At 45.8% G+C, this 22,479-nt stretch overlaps 1 protein-coding gene across 2 annotated transcripts in view; it reads right to left on the bottom strand.

The window, feature by feature from the left end:
- Window positions 1-22,479, bottom strand: part of LOC147732864 (dolichyl-diphosphooligosaccharide--protein glycosyltransferase subunit STT3A) — a 163,708-nt gene that overhangs the window by 10,947 nt on the left and 130,282 nt on the right. For both annotated transcript variants that reach the window (XM_086957405.1, XM_086957406.1), the window contains exon 17: window positions 8,436-8,551. In XM_086957405.1, the coding sequence (XP_086813531.1) occupies window positions 8,436-8,551 (116 nt within the window). The remainder of the gene's footprint in view (window positions 1-8,435; window positions 8,552-22,479) is intronic.

Raw genomic sequence — 22,479 nt, 5'->3', positions numbered from 1 at the left:
AGGTGGCTAACCTAAGAAGGATCAAGAAGACGCCATGCAGAGAAGACTGACACCACCCACTGATTTGGCCCAAGCCCTACCTGCCTGTCTGCAGCTTCAAAGACCCTGCAAACAGAACAACGCCTGTCCTCCAACCAGCGACCTCCACAACTCCTGAGAGGACTACCAACCTTTGAGAAAGGCCAGAACTACGGAGGACAGTGGCTTGGTCTACAAGAAACCAATCCAAAGGGATCTGGTTCCCTCCGGCTCTCTTGACCGATCTGCACCAGACGCCTCGGGCCTGTGTCCAGGTGGCCCAGCGATCCACAAAATGTTCCCCAGCAATCCTGCATACAAGTACAGCGTTGGCTGACCCTTTTGGACTTCATGACAACACCTACAACAGTAGTCATTGGTTAATGGCTGCATCTTCGTAGAAACTACTCCTGCAAAGAAAATTACTTTAGAGAAGCCTTTATTTTAAGGGACAAATTGGTGGCCAGAGGCTACCCGAAAAAAATGGCTAAGAATTCTCTTAAACATGCGTGGTATTGCCAGCAAGAAGAATTACTTTCCCCTAAGGAAAGACCCCTGTTGAAAAATTGATATGCGTAACCACCTTCTGCACTCAAACAAACAAGATCCGTAATTTTATTTCAAAGAATTGGTACCGGATTGAAAACATAGATCCCTCACTACACGTCCTGATGTTTTCTTCCAAGCGCGGCAAACATATCAAAGACCGTTTGGTTCACTTGTCTACACAATGCTCCAATATCTCCAAACCGAGAACATTAGAAACAGCATGAGCCTTAAAGGGTCATTTTCTTTGTGGGAATTGCATTGCTTGTACCTTTTGTTTTGATACTAAAGTATTTGAATACACAACAATGTTAATTATGAACTTAATTTTGTATCAAACAGCAATTCACGAAATGTAATATATCGTGTCTAGTGCCCCTGTGGATTGCCTGACATTGGCCAAACTTCACAGCCTACATTAGCCAAGATTTGTCAACACCGAAGCAGAATAAGGTGCACTGTACCTAATGCACCATTAGTGACCAATTTAATTGACAAAACACATACAGTTGATAACCTAAAATGGCTGGTGATTGACATGGCTGCGATCCTAGAAAGAGGAGCCAATATCAAACACATTCTACAAAAGATGGAAAGTAAATGGATGGAACGGAGTAATTCTATTGACCGAGGCCTGAAGTACTCAGAAGAATGGCTTAGCTTTGTGACAACTCTTACAAACTGTAATGGATGTGGTTTACTGTCAGCCCTAGCATAATGCTGTATGTGTATAATTCTCCTGATATATGTACTTTGAACATATTGCACTTACTGCTATCATGTCATTTTACTCTGTGCTATTATAAACCTCCTTTGTGTATCTGCATGTATATATCCTTTTATATGTAGAGCTAAGAGGGACTTTTTGATACCCTGTAACAGACTCCTTACTCCTACGTCATAGTTAAGGATCTCCTTGATGCACCTACATGTACATTTCCTTTTATCTCAGTCCTATTTAGAGATAGAGACCTTTTTATTTCCAGTAGCTCCACACCCCACTCGGTCCCCCAATCATGCCTTTCTGATAGTCATATTCTCAGAGACGCACGATAGCTCATGCTGGTCTTCCATAGTACTGTCTTGACACTCAGATTAGACGTGCTTCGCTCTGCAAATCGTTTCATGCTATAACTAGCGAGGGGAAGATGCTCTGCGTACATAATGCATTCGCTACTGAAGGCTGACCCTGGAGGTCCTCCAGATTACGTGGCTGTGAGAAAGTGCCCTCTTTCTGCTGATGTGCTTTGACTGAGTGTGCCCTGGGCTCCTGCTAATGTTTTTTCCCTAACACTGCCAAAACCGAATTGGCATCTCCGGCCACATGTCAGGCCCTGGTAAATGGTACCACAGGATGCCAGGGCACTGTGCCCAGGGAAGACCTCGAAGGGCTTCCCTTGTCCATGCCTACAACCCACTGTCCTGGCATAGATCAGTCACCCCTATAGCTGTGTGCACTATATCAGTGGTGAGGGTAGAGGTGCATTAGCCCAGTACCCCTACAGTGTCAAGTCCATTCTTAGACATTGTAAGTGCAGTGCTGCCATTAAGAGTGCTGGGAGTTTGTCATTCCAAACTCCACAGCACCATAATGGCTACACTGAAAACGGCGAAGTTTGGTATAAAACGTCTCAGCACATTAAACCCACACTGAGGCCAGCGTGGGATTTCATGAATGAATGCAAACAGAGGGCATGTTAGAGACGCCCTCTGAAAAACACCTGTCACTAGTGTCCAGGCTGAGTGGCTGTTTTCAGCTGCCACCACCAGACATGTTTTTGGACCCCTGGGTCGAGAGCCTGCTGCTTTCGGGGGCCTGAAACAATGCACATCCTGGGACCAGGTGCAGAATCTCCTCCCCCAGGATGGGCAGGGTTCATGAAGGGGAAGCTTCAAAGGCTTGCCGCCTTTGTGAGTTTCCCCAGGCCACTTGCTGCTTTCAGCAACTGGTCCCAACTGGTTCTGACCCCCACCTTGTGCAGGAGAACTGGCGGGAAAGACAAGTGAGGAAGAGAGGTGTGCCCACTTCTACCAACTCCACCCCTCAGGTGGGGGAGGCGAGGGGAAGCACAACTCTCAGTCCTCGCCATCTTGCAGATGGGGGGGACCCAGCCAACCAGGGATAGGCCTATGCCCCCTCCCACTGGAGGGTGGCATAATAGGGGGACCCATTGGTCCATAACCTTTTTTACCTACCTGTAATGCCCCTAAATCTAGTATTTAGGTGCACCCCTGAACCTTGCTTCCTCAGACAAGAACCTGCAAGAAGAAAAGAAGAAGGACTGAACAGCGGTAATTAAGCTAACAAGGAGGACACCCACTGACTTGGCCCTAGCCCTACTGGCCTGTACCCACCTCGAACCTGCTCTAGTGAAATACTGGTGTGTCCTGCAGTCAGCAACTTCAACAACCCCGGAGGACCTACCTGCCTTCAATCCCAAAAACGATGTCTCCTGTGAACATCGGATTTGTTCAAACAGACTCCAGTTCTCCAAGGATCCACAGGTCTGCACCACTCTGCACCCAAAGCCCACGGCCCGAGTTTGAGTGGCCCAACACCAACAGGAGGTCTCCCCGGTAATCCTGACCAGAGATCCGGTGACCCCTACCTGCCTCTAGCCGACGCTTGCAGTCTCAAACCATAAATGTCCCCCCAACCGAGACCAGGAGCTGGTAAGAAGATCCGACCATAAAAGGCACCCCTGCACCTGACGCCCCACGGCCTTGGATGGCCCAACCAACGGTGCCTAACCAACCCCCAACATACCAACTTACTTCTCCAAGTGGTGATCGCACCCAGAAGACTTTTGTCCCCGAGCCTGCAGTGCTTTTACAAACCAGAGACTCCCCATTGAAAGCTACAAGGCTCCTGATGCCAAAACAGCACTCTGCACCCACAGTGCCGCTGAGTGTGCATTTTTTTTGCTGGCCTAAACCACCATTTGCCCTGAACTTAAGTCCAGGAGCTTTGCGCCCCCACAACCCAGTGGCTTTCTCATCAGCAGCCACCAACCGGAGGCCCCCTATCGCCCATTGGATAACATTGGGCCTCAGCACTCTGCACCCGGCCACCCTAGTGCAGCTGATAGTGTGACAAGAGTGCATCCTTGATCCCGGGGGCCCCCCCGGGTCTAACCCCAGAACACCAAATCCCACAACTAAGTACCTACCTTTAAACCGATAACACTATTTTTCTCCATAGGATAACCATTGACTGTTTTTCTATGAAAAGTTTTTAAGCGTGAAGTTGGAAAACTTAAAGAAATCTTTAAAATTGTATTAACTAACAATAATGATTTTACTTACCTGTTTACAGGAAATTTCCCAGTGTAGTATCCAGCTATACTACACTGTAATAAAAATAATCTCAAAATAATTTACCAGTAATTTTACTAAAAAGCCTAGATAAAGTATATGTACTGTATTTCCAACGCATTGTATTCGCAGTACCAGTACTGTAATCCAAACATAGTGCATATACAATTACAATTGAAACGCTTTACAAACTGCATTACTACTTAAAGTATTTACTGCTTACTTGTGCCAGGCTTGCTTGGTTATAGAAAATAACATAACTAAAAGAATATTTTTATACAAAAACAATTGGTCTGAATTTCAGTCTTTGTGAATTCCTTTGCTGACTGAGTGTGTACAACAAATGCTTAACACGCTCCTCTGATAAAGCCTTACTGCTTGACCACACTACCACAAATAGAGTGAGGTACTATCTGCTTTACCTCTGCCTACCTTTTGGGGTCCACTGGACTCTGTGCATACTATACCTCACTTTGGTATAGTATATACAGAGCCAGCTTCCTACAGTGGCACAGTCACTCAATCCTGTGACATGCAGCAGACTTCAACACTTCCCGGATTCGTTTCTATCCAAGGCGCACACAGCACCCAACGACACAATCCTGTTAGGATGTGTGCATAGAGGTCGGAATCATATTTGGGCCATTCTCTGTCATTTTAGCATGAATGCTCACATCGATTCCTTGTATCTCAACCAGCAGCAGTTGGAGGTACAGATCGCTTGGCTCCACTGCTCTCCATTCATAGTGTGGTCTACCATGACATGCTTCTACTTTCAGCAAGATTTATCCCCGCCACTTCCCCTCACTGGGGTAAGTCCCAACATTATTTGAACGGATCACAATCTAAGTGATCGTTTTCCAGATTCTAATTTCATGTCTCTTTTTTCTAAGTGCCCGGCTGTGCTTTAGATGTTCATCATTGTAAGGTCCTGGAGAGACCCCCCCCCCGCCCCCTCCCCCCCATTAACAGTGGGGTCGAAACGTCATCAACTTGCAAAAAAACGGACTATTTCCAGTTTTTGTAAAAAAAGTGTTGAGTCATTATTGTTTATTTATAGTTGTTGTTTCCTTGTATTAAGAAAAACACGTTGTATGCCACATTTTTGTCACTCAAAAGCCTGTTGGTTCTAATTTCACTTGGGACACTGAGCACTCCTTTTATAGGGGTTTTCAAAATACAGATATGATTCTGCGGTACCAGTATTTGATTTCCTGACTGCATTTTTGTATGACCGTCTCTTATAAACTCCTTTACTAGCATTATTAGCCATTGTGCTTGATTATTATCGAATATGTTTGTTTTTTCTGAGTAGGCCTTTGAGAAAAGACTAGAACTCAACAAGACAGTGGCTCTGTCCACATGAAACTAACTCAAAGGACTCTTGAGGCCTCCGCATCCGCGATCATTGACCGAACTGCACCAGATATCAACGGGCCAAATGATCCAGAAATGGTTCCCCAGCAATTTTGAGTTCAGCATTGGACCCCTCCTTCTGGACTCCACAATGACACCTGCAGTATAAATCGAAAGACTCCCCGTGACTGGCTCCTGTAAGAGAACCCAGCCGTCAAAGGACACACCTACATCCGAAGTCCCTGGGCCTTGAGCAGCTTGACTTACTTTGTCCCTGGGGCCTACAACATCACAACTTACCTGTGCTGTTGCTGGTGTTCCTTGAATAGCCTGTTTTGAAATCTAAGTTTCTCCATTCACATGCATTGGGTGCCCGCCCCGAGTGTTGGCACCCAGCCGCCTCTGTTCGGCTGGTGGTGTATGTTTGATGCTGCCTTGTGGCCCTTATGCGCTTGTTGTAACCTTCTAAGTTTCTGCCCTGCAACCGGTCTACTTACTTGCAAGCAGTGCATCTTCAATCACCCCCAGTTTCCGTTGGGTAACATTGGGCCTGATCTTCCAACTCTGACCTCTGCACCTAGCCGCCAATGAGCGGCTGGTGGGGCAGTGTTTGTGATGACCTGAACCATGCCCTCTGCTGACCCTGCAACCCTAAAACTCGATTTGTAAGTTGCTTAATTACCTGTAAAACCGCATTATTGTTTTCCTCAATAGGTTAACATTCCAAAGATTGAAAATTGCAAGAAGTGTCCACTTTTGAAACTGAAAACAATTTCTATTTAAAAACGTACTAACTTTTTGAGAAGATATTGGTCTTAAAATAAATCTGGAGCAAAGCTTATTTTTATGAAATTGGTGTGGATCATTTTTTTGTCATGTGTCATTTATTGGTCTTTGCGTGCACAACAAAAGTCTTGCACTCCTCTGTGCAAGGCCTAAGGCTTCTTTCCCACACTACCACAAAGAGAGCACTTTGGGTGAGCATTGAGCCCTGTACACTTCTGGGGGAATCTCTTGGCTCTGGGCATGGTATAACCACCTCGTGGTATACCATAAAGAGAGTCAGCCTCCTACACCGCATAGCCACACATGACTGGCCTCAACAACGAAATGACGTGGAGTGAACTTGACCACTGACTGACACACTTTGATGTGCCCTATTAATGGTGCTTGCCATATACCTGACCTCCACAGCTATCTTCACAACCCAAAACTTTCTCTAGGGGTCCTCCTGAGTACTGATCTTTATTATAAGGCCCTCTCTTTATTCACTACCACCTCCCTATGCAGACATCTATCTGCATTTATATGGAACATTTGTCACTCCCAACCATTATGGTGACTTCTTGACTACTTTTTATTAGTGCTTGTTTTGGACCCCTTCTCTATTGGAGGCCCCACAGTCTGTCTGTGGACTTCACCATGGGAGGTTGTACACTCTTGGTAAGGCTCTCTTCTCGGATATTGACTGTTCACTCCCTCACACTGGCTTCTCTGAGATGTTAGTCAAGTGAGAAATGTCAGAGTGGGATAAATAGCAAACTGTCTGCCTCGACTAGTGAGACTTTCTGCATTTCATTTACACCATTGTGCTATGTGAGCCGCTTGCAACATTCTGCACCGGCTCACTACTTTAGCTTTAAACTTTGGATACATTCCCACCACACTCCTCCCCAAGATGGCAGTCCATTAAGGACATCATTTAGATACTTGTCAGGGGCCAAATATGCACCCCTTTTTCTTTTTTCATTACCTTCTCTTGTGCAGGCAGACCTGGCCCATCCTGATTCGGCTGCCATTACCAACTTACAACAGATGGCGGTCTGTTTGGGACATTGCTTTTGATAGATACTGCAGGCCAAACACACGCCCCCACTTTCTATCTTTATTACTTTCATTTGTGCGGGCATTCAGCTTTGACCCCTGTTGTCACCACTTTGTGAGCTGTAAAGGATCATTGTCTTCAATACAGCCATACTTCGTTTTAACTCATGACAAGTGAACCTGATGATTGAAAAACAACCATTTTTAAACCCTTGTCACCAATCTACACACAGTGCACCTCCACACACACTTCATCAGGGCTTCTTATCTTCATGGAAAGAGCGCCCCCCACCGAGGGCCCACTGGTCACTGCAGCGCCAGCCCTACGAGGAGCTTCCCTATGATGAAGCATGACACCCATCTGGGTGTGTGAGGGCTCTTGCTTCTGATCAAACATATCCCCTCAATTTGCTTGATCATGGTCTGCAGACCTACTGATTCGCTCTTTCCTTTCCTCTAGACTGTACATGAACTGCATACTTCTTGTGAATACATATACACTTGGGCACCTTAAAATGCATTCCTAGCCCCGCTTGGATTCTTGTCAAATAATGTTCCATATGATCCTGTCCCCTCAAATGACTGGCTTTGAACCCATCTTCAAAATAAATTTTAAAATAAGCTGCAAACAACATTATTTTGGATCACCCAGAGCTGGATAATGGCGTCAGGCAATTTGTCTGTGGACTCCTGAGCCCAGAGAAGAGCAGCCAAGACATGTTCCAGTAGAGCTTCTTCAAACAGGAGCAAAGGCTCTCTCAATGAAGTAAAATACAGGATTTCATCAAAATGATAGACTTTGGACACACTTTAGAGTAAAGCTTCTGCAAATCCACACACTACTTTGGTAAAACGAGATGCTTTTTCTATCGGGCTCCAGAGGAGTAAGGAAGGTCCCCTTCTGGAGAGCAAGAAAGGACTTTTTATAAGTCAGGTTTAAGTGTGTGAACGTTCATTATTCACCATGGCTATGGAGTCTGCAACAGAGTCAAATAACTCCTCCATTTAGGCAAAATTCGGGGCCCTAAGAAGAGACTGTTCTTTAGAGCAAGTTCTGATCTTCTCTTGGTTTAGCCACATAATATCAGTCTAAAATGGTGCAATCAGTAACATAGCACCGTAACCGGCTATGGGGATGGCGCAGGACAGGCAGTGGCGTTGGCAATGTAGTCTGCTGCATCTTTTTAGATGCAGAGTCTGCAGCCTGTGAAGTGTGTCAGTATTTATATGCAAAACAAATCAGTGAATACGGAAAACTGGGATCCTTAATTATAAAGAAAATCGACAGATACAGCAAATTACCCCCCTATCTGCACATGTGTATGACATTAACAGCAGTTATCTGCAAGATATCAAGAAAAAAAAATCTTCCTTACTTTGTATATTCTGACCAGCCAGTGTTCTGTGGTGTATGCTTCCTCTAGTACATCAAGCTCGAAGTCTTTGTTTCCAATCTCCGCATTTCTTACTCTGTCATACCCTGGTGGTCTTTCTACAAAAATTAAAAAGTTAAAATTAAACCAAAATTAGCCCAGAAATTAGACAAAAAGAAAGACATGACAAACTGGAAACAGGACAAGTCTACAGGCACTCACAAACTCATGATGAGTTACTCTTCTAGTTAGTATGTTAATCAGTACAACAGTCCTGTTTATTAATTCTTCTTATAGCTTGTGCGACAGAAAACGTGGCACAAACTTTTAAAAGCAAGAAGATGGACAATGCATACCCCTACGTATTCCTGGCCTGCCGCATCAAACCCATTATGTATTTCACCATACAAGCCAAAATAAATCCGGTAAAAGTAGAGGTCTTAATTGCTAAAAAAAGTTATGGCAGGAAATACTTAGGCGTTGGAGTAAGATTAATCTGGCAGAGTATCAATTATCAAGGGGAGTAATTTGTACTTGCTCTTTGTTTGCCCATCTTCTGAAGTTCTCTCAAGAACCGATTACAAAGCACAGATAGGTAAAGTGATAGTGAACACTTTGGGTAGATACAAAATTAAGCCAGGCCAAATTTACAGTACCGCCTAAGAGCAGGATGATGTAAACCCACATCAGCAGAAGAGGAAGAAAGCCGTGGAACTGCGACAGCAACAGGGCTTCCCAGAAAATATAAATCTCTGGATTGTTACAGATTTTGTTCTCTGCATTGAAGAAGCAGGCAAGAGTCTCTAGTGTGAATGAAACTGTTGAAAAATGTGGCAGCATCTGTGACGGCTGCACAAATAACATGACTACATTTGTCCTTCACTGGGAACCAAACACCCAATTGTAGTGCCTGACTCTCAGAGGGTAGGGTTGCAGAGCAGTGTGCGGCTTACTCAAGGGAGGTGGTGTGGGCTAGTAATCGCCATTTGCAGGGGCGCAGAAATAACACTAAATAATCGATTGTCCAGTCTGTACTTTGCTTTATAAACGTAAGAGTACATTTATGAAACACACACACTACTCAATACTATGCACCAAATTACAAATATACATAAGCTGTTGGAATTACTTTGTGACATTGCATAACATCACCACCCCTCTAACAGGGGGGGGGTGGGGTCTAGTACCACCACTCCCAATGCAGTTAGTTGACCATAACCTGGAGTGAGGGCCTTGCGTACTGGCACCATCCCAGTGGCGACCCACCCCATTACCCCCACAAGCATTAACAAGCATTTGCAATGCAATAAGTCTTGCAGCATTAAAGTTTGAGTTTTTGGCATTGTATATGACAATGTGTTGCATTAAATTTTTAGCAAAGTGTGTCTTGGTGTATAAAGATGATTTGCAAGATGATAGCTGTTGCAAAATATTAAGCAATGTTGGAAATAATATTATATTATAATAATATTGTAAGTTACTGTTGTACTTATAAGCATTTTGGTAGCGCATAGTGATGTTGTGGTGCCCCGAGTGATGCTGTGGTGGTGCAGAGTGATGCTGTGGTGATAGGATAGATAGTGAGGGCGATAGATAGATAGAGGGAGGGCGAAAGATAGATAGAGGGTGAGCGAGAGAGAGATAGCCGGAGAGCGAGAGAGAGATAGCCGGAGAGCGAGAGAGAGATAGCCGGAGAGCGAGAGAGAGATAGCCGGAGAGCGAGAGAGATAGGGGTGGAGTGTGGGCGAGGGATGGAGTGTGGGGCGAGGGATGGAGTGTGGGGCGAGGGATGGAGTGTGGGGCGAGGGATGGAGTGTGGGGCGAGGGATGGAGTGTGGGGCGAGGGATGGAGTGTGGGGCGAGGGATGGAGTGTGGGGCGAGGGATGGAGTGTGGGGCGAGGGATGGAGTGTGGGGCGAGGGATGGAGTGTAGGGCGAGACTGTCCCATTGTTCGGGTGCTCGAGGCGAGTTTGGGGGATAGGGAGCAAGATTCTGCCCTGCCAGATAAGGCGGCACCTGACTCCGACCGAGGATGTCCCGGCCTCGGACTGAGTTCGACGGGTGTACTCAGGCCCCCCTGTTGACAGCCTCTCCACACTGTGCTTTCAGAGAGCAGGGTGGCCAGACAGCATCTGGAGCCGGAGTTCTACCGCCTAGTGCCGCCTGCAGACCACCCGGCGCTGCAGCTGGATTCCTCTTACCAAGCGACCCGGATAAAAGGCGGAGTGGCGCCTGGGACGATCACCCTACTCAGCTCACTGAGCAATATTTGGCTGTGAAAGTCTCTGCCTCGAGAGCACTGACTGTCATATCCACATCTCTGCACACATGTCTTTAAAATATTGAGCTGTGTGACTGGGGTTGGAACGGCCGCCCTGCTTCATGCACACGAGCTCCGCTGAAGCATTAACCCACCGAGTTATCTTACCTGGACCCCCTGCTGCACACAAACACCCACACACAAAAGCACACAGAGGTATACACATAGAAGTACAAAGAGGTATACACACAGAGACACACACACACACACACACACACAGACACACACACACACACACAGACACAAACACACACCCACACACACACACACAAACACACACCCCATGCCCCCCCACCCCCCTACAGAGCAACCCTCTATAAGGGTCGTATTGGGACAGAAAAATAGGCCTGGGCAGCAAATTAAAAGTGGCCCCGGTTACCGAATCGGATTGCTAAAAAAGTGTCCTACATTCTGCAGTATTGTACTTGTAAATGCAGGTGGTCGTGTTTTGCAAAGTGTGGGAGACGATGTGCATCTGTGCTTGCTGCAGGAGCCGGCTCCTGTCTTCAGGTCTGTCGCTCCGGCGGACAGACGTTCGGAATCCAGCGGGTCCTCCTGGACCATGGGGGGGGATTACGACAGAACTCTCCCCCCCCACCCCCCACCCACCTGTTCCTGCACATCTGGCCCGGGGATGGGGTACCAGACCACCAGGGCCATCTTCAAGGGGGCGCGACGGTGCCCCCGGCTTGGACCGCCTTCCTTTGGCGGGGCCAGGGTGGGCTCTTGGCACCCAGCTGCTTTTGGCAGATTTTTGCGGGGCGCGTGACGGCGCACCCAGATTTCACAGGGGCCGGGGATGGGATCCCGGGCCCCTCTGGTCAGCTTCACGGGGGGAGCGCAACGGTGACCCCGGCTTGACTTCTCCTTGGGGGCAGCTCCCAAAACCTGACCCACCCCTGGGGCATCTCCGAGACCGGCGGCGGAGCCCCACGCACTTCCTCGTCGGTCTTCTTAGGGGTCAAAGGTCGCCTACCTTCCGTGGGCCATATCTCAGTCCCTGAGGTTCCGATCTGCTCCATTTTCACTTCTTCTTGATCCTGGTGGCGCCCCAGCCACTGGGAGCACTCTCCTTCGCCCTCCGGATCTCCAAGAGGGTGCATTCTGCATGGAGCGGTCTTCACTGGCTCCCTGCGCCAGCCTTTCGCCTGGCTCTCCTCCAGGGCCTCCCTTCTCCCTGCGCAGAGTCCCCTGATCGGCAAACCGGTCCTGGGCTCTTCTTCTGGTGCTGTTAGGGTCCTGGGGGGCAGTCAGGGGGTACCTCCTTCCAACTTGCCGTTGCCAGGCTCCAGCACCTTCCGCCTCAGCAGACGACATCACAGAGAGAGCTTCTCTTCCTGTGCGAGTTCTTTTAAGACTTTGGGGAGGGGGCTGGCAGGAAGTCTCTGTCTCACACAGCGACACATCACTTCCCTGCCCCTGCTCCCTTCTTCACGTCCAGCCTCTGGGTTCATTCAAAATGGCGTCCCCCAGTGCTGCCTTCACCTTGGTTCAGCTTGGTGCCTGGCACCCAGCGACAGCTCCTGATGGATTAGCCTGTAGCTCTACCTATCTTCTCTCCTTGGAGGGAAGATTTTTGCTCTGGGAAGAAAGGTCATTAATCTAACCTGCCAGGACCAGACCCCAGCCAGTGACTCAGAGAAATATGAAATTTTTGGATGACCCAAAAGCAGTACAAATATGACTTTGGACTCTGCAGAATACTTCTTTTCACATCCACTACAGTGGACTTTAGTGTTTGTCTGGAATCTGTAGGCTTTATGGAAGTTACTTTAGCCCATTGGCTCTACATCCCCATAAGGGAAGAATGAAGTGAAAAACACAGTAAAACACACTGACTTTCCCTGGCATGTTTCTTTCCAGTGTATAAAGCCTATTCCATGTCACCACCCAATTCTGCATAAGTCCTGCCACACCATTCATTCTGTAGCTGCTCCTGGACTGCGCACGCTAGGAATCTCCCCTGCGCAACCCCTACATGTGTGCCCACGCATGTACACCTGTGTCTGCATGTAACCAGCTCGGTGTCCCTTACTCCAGCTGCTGTGCAGTGGCCTGGTCAAGCCAGGGGGACACCAGTAAAATCCCCATGCAGTCTCCTTCATTATGAGTTCACTGTGGGTGAGTCCCAGATTATGAGGCACGCCCACAGTAAAAGCTCAACACTTAGGTGATCAAAAAGCAAAAAGTCTGGGCGGACCGTAGTGTCAGAACCACCTTCTAACAGAAACCCATCTGTGTATTGTACCAATACGATTTGGCACAAGCTAAAGGTGTATCACATTATGGGAGAATTTCTGGTGGAGGTGCTTCAATACATTATTTGTTTTAAACCAACATACTAGATTAACATAAAGAGACGAAAATGGCCCAAGAAAAGGAAATTAGTGAATTAAACTGTAGGGACCAGAACTGATGACAGTGTACCACTGCAGGGACATGGGAGTGGAGGAGGGGGGTGGGGTGGGGTACCATAGTATAACTTCTATGGCTGTTGGAGAGGTCAGAGGACCAAATTAACGATATCCCTGAATTTCTTGTGCTGCTGTTTACGTTTTTCACAGGGAAAGCCAGTTCTAAGGGCGCAATGTTAGGATTTGCTTTGTTGAAGGAAGACACGCTAATCGTAAAATCACTGGTCTAGAAACCGAGTCTGGACATACCAAGAAAAGCTGATGGAGAGTATTCAGATATGCGGCCAGACTACTACTTCTGAAAGAATTGGCCGCTGTATCTGCTGTGTGTATACCTTTCCGATTGCTTCAGTGTAGCCATACTGTCCCCAGACTAAAGAACAGTAAGAAACCCCGCCCCCAGGTTTTCTTGCAGTCTAGCTACTTTAAGAAAGGCAATCTCCCACAGTGCTAAGGAGTAACAGATGTAGAGCATATTGCATTGATAGCTCGGGCTATGCTGCAGAGAACACTTTCCAATCCAAAGCATCCAACAGTTTGAATTCTCCAACAGGCTGGGTGGCAGTAAAGTGTTCTACTTGAAGTTAGCAGATAGAGCCTGAACAAATAAGGCTCTCAGGAAGAGGACGACCTGGTGAGAAAGGAGAGTATAGAGGAGACAGGCAGTGCATCTTATGAGCAGCCTGAGCGGATGATGGAGAAGACATGAGGGGTGGGTTGAGGGGGCGGCCTGGAGTGGGAAGGGGATTTGCACAGTCCTTATTAATAAAATGGGAGGATAGGCTTTGAAGTCCACTCTAAAGAGAGGACTGAGGCTGCTCAAAGTGCATGGGGCTCCTGAAGCTATTGTAAATTAATGAGTTTTTAGTTCCCAGTCTATCAGTGCCTACATTTCATGTCGGCCGCAGTCTGGCACACTGACTTTTCTTCTATATAGTACCTCTGTACACAATATACTTCTGCGCTGCTTGCAATTTGCTTGAAATAAGCATTACATAATGTACTTCTTTAATTTGATTTAAGGATAATGTTACTTACCAAGTAAGCATCTGTACTTGGCATGCAGAGCTGTAGATTAACATGTTTTGCATACTACTGCCATCTAGTGTTAGTACAGATGTTTGCAAATAGTTTTTCTTCAAAGAAGTCATTCATAGTCATGAGGTAAGGTGACTCCTATTTTTGGTGATAGTGTGCTTAGTAATCGACTCCATTGTTAGATTGTTTTCTCGCAAGAGGGTGAGAATGGAGTAAGTAAGTGTAGTATTGAGATGTCTAGGCATATAAATGTATAATGAACTGCAACAACTACAGGTGCTCGGTTGGGCACATGTGAATCTACAACTCTACATGCCAAGAACAGATACCTACTGGGTAAGTAATATTATTCGTTCAAGGCATGTGTGCTGTAGATACACATGCTTTGCATAGACTATAAAACAGTATTCCCCCAAAGCGGTGGCTAACCTGTAGCCGTTGCAGTTGTTTGGAATAGTGTTTTAAGTACCGCTTGGCCTACATTAGCTTGTTGGCATGCTAACACATCTACACAATAGTGTTTGGTAAATGGGTGTGGTGTAGACCATGTAGCTGCTTTACATATATCAGCTAGAGGGATGTCACCTAAAATGGCCACAGAAGCCACTATTTTGCAAGGTGAATGCAAACTAGGGGTTATAGTCAAAGTCCTTTTGGCTTTAGCATAGCATGTTTGAATGCATTTAACAATCCATCTAGCAATAACAGGTTTAGAGATAGGATTGCCTTTGTGAGGTGGAGCAAATGCTAAAAATAGCTGTTTTGTTTAACAAACGTTTTTGTTGTATCTCTATAGTACAATAAAGCTCTTTTAGCATGTGAAGAGCGTGTTCTGCTACAGAATCAGGTCGAGGAAAGAAAACTGGTAACTCAACCGATTGATTTATATGAAAAGCAGAATCTATTTTGGGACAGAATTTAAGATTGGTGCAGAGAACTATCCTGTCTTTGTGTAGCTGAAAGGAAGGTTCTTCCAGTGTTAATGCCTGTAGCTCACCAACTCTCCTCAGCGATGTGAGAGCAATGAGGAAAGCGACTTTCCATGAGAGAAACTGTAAAAGGAATTTGTGTAATAGTTCAAAAGGTAGGCCGATCAGCCTTGTGAGGACAATGTTGAGATTCCAAACTGGGTCAGGAGAAATCCTTGGTGGTATTACAGTTTTTAAACCTTCCATAAAGGCCTTGATTATTGGAACTCTGATTGGTGACAGCTGCGTACTTACAAAATAGGCAACATCTATTGCTGCAAGGTGCAAACGAATAGAGGTGTAGGCCAGTCCTGTTGGTTGTAAATGTAACAAATAACCAATGTTTTGTATAGAAGCGTCTAAAGGATTGATTTTGTTGTTGTTACAATATACCACAAATCTTTTCCATTTTTCAGCATAGAAAGCTCTGGTGGTAGGCTTTCTTGCTTCTTTCAGAATATTCATATAGTCTGGTGGTAAATTTATGTACCCAAACTCTATGACTTCAGGAACCAAATCTTTAAATTCAGTTGTTTGAGATTTGGATGTCCGATTTCTCCATGGTTCTGTGTGAGAAGACTGGAGTTCATGCATAGGTTTTGATGATGTGGCACTGGTGATCGCTCCAAGAGGGTGGTGTACTATGGTTGACGAGCCAATGTGGGAGCCACCAGAATTAGTGTGAGGGATATTGGCCTGAGCTTCCGAACCACCCATGGAATGAGCGGGAGAGGCGGAAAAGCGTAGGTAAATATCCTTGACCAGTTTCTCCATAGGGCATTGCCCTTTATTTGCATGTGTGGGTACCTGGAGCCGAAGTTTGGACATTTTGCGTTTTCGGCTGCGGCGAATAGGACTATTTGTGTAAAACCCCACTGATGGAAGTAGGGAAGGAGATCTGGGGGTGAAGTTCCAACTCATGAATAGGTTGCCTTCCTCTGCTGAGGAGATCAGATCGCCAATTGGATTGTTTACTCCTGAGAGATGTTCTGCCCGGACATAAATGTGATGGATCACCCAATTCCAAATGGCTTGAGCAAGTGTTGACAGTTGGAGAGAGTGTGTCCACCCCCTTGCTTCTGCACATAATACATTGCTGTCATGTTGTCCGTCCGGACTAGGACAGTTTTGGCTAAGAGTCTGAAAATCTGTTAGTGCAAGGAAGACAGGTAAAAGCTCCAGATAGTTGATGTGGAGAGTCTAGATATTGTTGCTCCACAATCCTTGTATTGTGTAATCTTTGAGATGAGCCCCCCAACCTGTTAGAGATGATTCTGCTTTGAGTACGATCTGTGGAACAGGGTCCTAGGAAAGGTCGTCCTGCTGATGAGTTTTGTGGGTTCCACCACTGCAGAGAGCAATGTGTACAGCTGTCCACCAACACTAGATCGGTTAATAGACCCTGTGATTGATTCCACTGACATGCGAAGCACTCTTGTAAGGGGCGCATGTGAAGCCTTGCATAGGGTACAATTGCTATGCAAGACACCATCATTCCCAATAGTTGCATGAACACTCTGGCTGGGTAATGGTTGATTGGGCTGAAACTGTTGAATGGCAGCTTGAATATTGTGTATTCTGGGTACATTGGGAGAGGCTGGAGTGTTGACGGTGTCTAGAGTGGCTCCTAGGTAAGACTGCATCTGTGAGGGGTACAGGTGAGACTTTTGTGCATTAATGGTGAAGCCCAGTCGATGAAGTAGATCTATTGTGATCTGTGTGTGCCACAGACGGTTTTGGTGAGTGCTGGCTTTGATGGGCTAGTCGTCTAAGTAGGGGAAGACGTGAATTTGTTGTCTTCTTAGGTGAGCAGCGACTACTGCCAGGCATTTGGTAAAAACCTTGGGCGCTGTAGTCACTCCGAATGGAAGCACCTTGAACTGGTAGTGCTTGCCTGCTATTACAAATCTGAGGTATTTGCGATGAGCTGGATGAATTGGAACATGAAAATATACATACTTTAAGTCTAGGGTAGACATAAAGTCTGTTTTTTGTAAAAGTGGGAGTACTTGTTGAAGTGTTCCCATGTGAAAATGCTACAACAGTATGTAATGGTTTAGCTCTCCGAGATCCAAAATAGGTCTTAGGGAACCATCCTTTATGGATGAGAAAGTAGAGTAAACCCCTGAGCCCTAGTAACGTATTGGAACTGGCACTATAGCTCCTTTTAGTAAAAGAGACTGGACCTATTGTTTTAGCAAGTGTATATGTTCTGTACAAAACTTGTGAGATCGAGGTGGAATGTTTGGGGGATTTCTTGTAAGCTCCAGGCATTAACGATGTTGGATATTTCCAAGCACCCATTTGTCTGATGTTATGGACTGCAAAATGGGGAGGAATTGTCGGAGTCTTTCCCCGATAGGTGTGGTATAATAGGGGAGGGCGTGGGGGGAGGGGGAGGGGGGGCTAGTCACGGTTTGTAGGGGGAAGGAGAGTTACGGGGTGTGTTACCCTTACCCCTACCTTTGAAGTTGTTGCCTCCATAACCTCCTCGCATAAAACCTCTAGAGGGAGAGGACTGGTTATTACCTTTGTAAGCGGAGGTATTTTGATCTGGGGGTGTGGATTTTGACCCACCTCTGTACGAGGAGCGACAAAAGGAACCTCTGTTAGATGCCGTCGGAATGGCTCCTTTAGATTTAGAGGCTTCAGTGTCCTTTTCTATTTTTTCTAACGCCTGTTCAACATTAGGGCCAAACAGGTGTTCCTTATCAAATAATGTGGTAAGGATGGATTGTTGTACTTTAGGTTTAAAACCTGAAATCCTTAAAGCGTGTCTCCTAAGGAGGATGCTAGTGTTAACCTCTCTAGCTGTGGTGTCTGCTGCATCGAGAGTACAACGAATATAGGACTTACCTTCATTCACTAAGTCGTGTGCTTTAGCCGTGTGATCGTCCAGAAGATATTGGCACAACTGCTCCATTTCGTCCCAGTGCGCTCGGTCATATCCAGGTAAAAGGCCATGGATATTTGCAATGCACCACTGATTGCTGCCTGAGCGGCTGTGCGCTTACCAGAAGCATCAATTAATTTGGATTCTTTATCTGGTGGAGAAGCATCCCCGGATGTTTGAGAATTTGCTTTCTTACGCATTGGATACGACCAGGTAATCTAATGGCACTTGTTCCTTGATAAAATGGGGTCTGTAGGAGAGACCTTATATTTTTTGTCCATTCTAGGTGTTAAGATGTGTGCTCTGACTGGGTCTTTAAAAATCTCATCAGCATGCCGCTACAAGCCTTTAAGCATTGGAAGTGATGACCTGTGTGTAGATGCTAAAGTCTTAAACAAAAAATCTTCCTCTAGTGATTATTTGGGGAGGTCTACCCCGTGGTAATGTGCAGCCCTGGCAATGAGTTCTTGGTGTGATGCATTGTCGTCTGGAGGAGATGGTTTGGCCGGCTAAAGTTCTCGATTAGTATCACCTTGGAATATCCATCCCCCATCATCATCGTCATGATGAGATTGAGGAGAATCCGGAGGTGTAATTTGCAAAGGATTCTCAGTTGGTGACAGAGGTGCTGGCGATGATATATGAAAAGGACTTGTAGCCACAGACTTTTTCTTCAAGGGGATTTTATAAGTGTCCTCTTCTTGAATCATGCGTTTGAGGTGGCTTTACATGAATATGGCCAGTGTCAGGATTAATATGGAGCCTCTTTTGCTTCAGATTGGAATAGTGTCCAATTTTGCATCCGAAGGTGTCTCTTGTTGTTTCCGGTGCCAAAGCTTTCGGTGTCGACGGAGGGTGACCCTTCAGCACGGAAGGTTGCAGCCTGGAAGGATGCTTGGCTTTTGGTGCATACCATTTCGGCTCCGAGCCGGACTTGTGCTTCGAACCGGAGGCTTTGGGCTCAGAGGAGGCTTTTTGTGGACTCTGTACCAAGCCGGAAGGCTTGACTGGGAGTTTCGGTGCCAGACCCGAAGGCGGGGAGTCAGAAGCGTCGTCTCAGTGCAGACGTTGGCCAGAAGGCAGAGGTGGTGCTGAAGCCTTGAGTTTATGGGGGAAAGGGGACTTTGGTACTCACATCACCTTGTCCCTGCGGTAGGTTTTCAGCATCGAGGTCTATTTCGACCTACGAGTCGGGGTCTTGCTCGGAGAAGGCTTCCTCCTCCTCTGCAGCCTCAATGTCTTCTTGGCTGGAGCCTTCACCGAAGATGTCCAGAGTGTCTTCGATGCTTTGACGCTGCATCTTCCAATGTCGAGCCCGACGATCGCAGACTTTGTGAGAGTCTGTGCGCGGATACTTCGTGTGGCACTGAGGACAGAATTTAAACGGAGTCCGATCCACCGACGGAGAGCTGACCTAGGGCGGTTAGGCCTTGAAGGCCGTCCACGAAGCTTTCCAATCGAAAGTCGAATCTGATGTAGAAACGATACGCAGAGAAGTGGGCAAATGTACGGAAACAATACAGTCGAGGGTAGAGAGGTTTGCACGTCAAAGGGAACCCGAAAAATGGTTTCATACCTGAATGCGGCAATACACATTCAAACCAGATGGAGGAAAAAACAATCTAACAATGGAGTCTATGACCATGCGCACTATCCCTGCAAGGAGGAGTCACCTTACCTTATGCCTAGGAAAGATTTCTTTAAAAAAAAAAAAACTTGCAAAAAATCAGACCCAACACTAGATGGCAGGAGTATACAAAGCATGTGTATCTACAATACACATGCCTCGTGCATTTGGTTCTCTGAAGTTTCAGCTGCCCTCTGGATCATGGCAAAAAAGAGGGCCAATTCACCCACAATTGTAGCCCATGCCTTGAACTCTTAATTTCGGGGGAGGACCTCAACTACTAACATCTTGAAGAATCACCAAACTGAAATTGGTCTGCTTGGGAGGCAACAGAATATTAATCTCACTCTCATCAAAATACCTAGCAGTTATTTCTTGAACCAGCAAAGCATTAGATTTGGACTCAAACAGGTAAAATGTTGAAGTCTCTGAAATAAAGTTACCCCGAAACCGGTCCAAGGATGCTTGTTTCCGGTCCAGGGAAGGCCTAGATTGGCAGGTTGGACTGGTCTGTTCCCAGGAGGTGCGGGGTCCAGCCTGACTTGCATATAGCTGGTTCTGAACTGGGGTGGCAAACTGAGCAAAAAACAATGGTGGATTCAACCCAGATCTGGGACTGTGGAGAGTGTCTGAAATGTTTCAGAGCCCCATCGACCATCTTGTGTTTGCCTTAGAAATCTGTGGGAGCAGATGAATTGCAGGTTAACTTAAATACTTCAACATCTTGTGTGCTGCAAGGTCTTCATATGTGTCAGAGAACAACTTAAGATCTGCATTTCTTGATAACATAAGGACATAAGCTGCTGCCACAGAATCTGGAGTCTTGGTAATTGCAGAGAAAACTATAGCAACATGTAGTGTTACTGCAGGGGTTGTAAGCAAGCACTTCTAGCATTGCTCACTGAAAAACATCATTTTGGTTTAGGAGGCCCCTACAGACGATAATGTACCAGGTGGAACAGGTTAAAGAATGTAACTGGTTCAGATGTGGCGTACTCTTCAACTTGGACCTCCTGTGCTAGGTTTTTTTTCTGTGGAAGAGCGTGTGTGTTTATGTTCAGATTGCTCCTGATACAAAAGGGGACTTCTAGAGTGGAACATAAACGAAGGAGAGCTCTCCTTTATCTCAATGAGAAGAGAAGCCAGTATTATCTTGGAATCCTGCTATATGATGGCTTTGAGTACATAGGTACACATAGGTCCCAAGAGGAGGCCTGGTTAGAAACACCAAAGCCCCATAGATGGTATTATAGGTGCGTTCCTTGAACTGGTACATGACAAAGCCTGAGGACTTTGGGGAGATAATTTCTCAAAAAGGCTAGAGTACTGAAATGAACGTGCGTAAGAAATGAAAGGGAAGAAAAGTATAACTCAGTGGCTCAGTATCTTATATCTATGAAGAGACTCGGAAAAAGAACTTTGCTGATTTTAGTAGTGACCTATATGCTCTCCCAATTGTGTCCACCAATCATAACGTTCAGCACCTTCTTGTGCCAGTGACAAGTAACTACTGGTGACATTTTCCAGATCCATTCAGTTGGGCACCTGGGGAGACGTTTCATGTAAGGATGTGCAGAATTAGACTGTTATAACACATGTTTACCAATTGCACTACTATAGACTCGTGCATTTTGCTGCCAACCAGTGTTTGGTTTCAGAATGGTGATTTCTTCTAAATTCTTGACAAAGGAAGTATACTATGACTATTTTGCTTTGGTGGAGGTTGAGCTATACTCAGGGGGCTCCTTCTCCTTTTATGGCGTGGAGGAAGGAGACCTTTGACTTGGTTAATTCCATTGGCTGATGCTCAAAATTCAGATCAATTTGGCACAATGAGATGTATGGTCGATAAATGTTGCCTTGTTGGAGCTCTGGTTTTGTTAGGATATGTAGTTTTCAAGCAGTAGGTATCAGCTCAAGAGGCATGTCTGTAACAAGATGCTCCAAGGACATACAGATACCAAGCACAACTGTAACATATTCAGATATGATTTATCACAAGCATTTCTCCAAAACAGCTTAAATCTCAATTACAGCATCTTACACGTATTTGAATCTGTGTGGCTGTCAGCTTTATCTAGATATACCAAGCTTCAAAACGAAGTTAAATCGCTTGTATCCCTAATTCACGCTCATAACTGTGAATTCACAAACTGTAGGCTAACTCCTCAATATATCCATTGAACAGCGAATGGGAGGCTTGGTTGATAATCCTACTGATTGTTCTAAACTGCTATTATTACTTTCTTCCAACACTCACTACTACACAGCATTATGTGGTACCCTACATGCAGCAATTACTTTATTGAACCAAAATGTGAAAATCGTGACATTGTGAACAACCGTTTGAGAGATTTCCAGGTTTTGGTTCGTAGTTAGGAATAATTTCTAGTGAAGAAAATGAAATATTTTAAATTCCCTAAAAAACACTTAAGATGCTTTGAAGAATTAAAAATATTGGTATGTACTGTGCTGATGTTTCATTGGACATGGACATGCCGTGAGCTAAAGAGATATTCAGGGGAGCATATCTGATACGGGTATACCTATTTACAACTAGAGATAAGATTTAACCTAAAGTTATGGAAGGCTGTAATTTTGTCCTACATCACTATACTACAAGCATGGTCTTGAATTCACTTTAGGCTAATGATAGATGTTTGTTATTTGTTTGTATACACGAATGCAAAAAAGTAAAAACATTTATATGACATTTTCCTGTATGGGTGAGTGGAGAGGGTGGGTCGGATGTATTGATGAACGTTTTTGCTGTGAATCAGCTTTAC

This window comes from Lissotriton vulgaris, chromosome 2_1 (genome assembly GCF_964263255.1).
Source record: "Lissotriton vulgaris chromosome 2_1, aLisVul1.2, whole genome shotgun sequence".
Classification (NCBI taxonomy): Eukaryota; Metazoa; Chordata; class Amphibia; order Caudata; family Salamandridae; genus Lissotriton; species Lissotriton vulgaris.
This window is presented reverse-complemented; position numbering and strand designations above follow the sequence as displayed.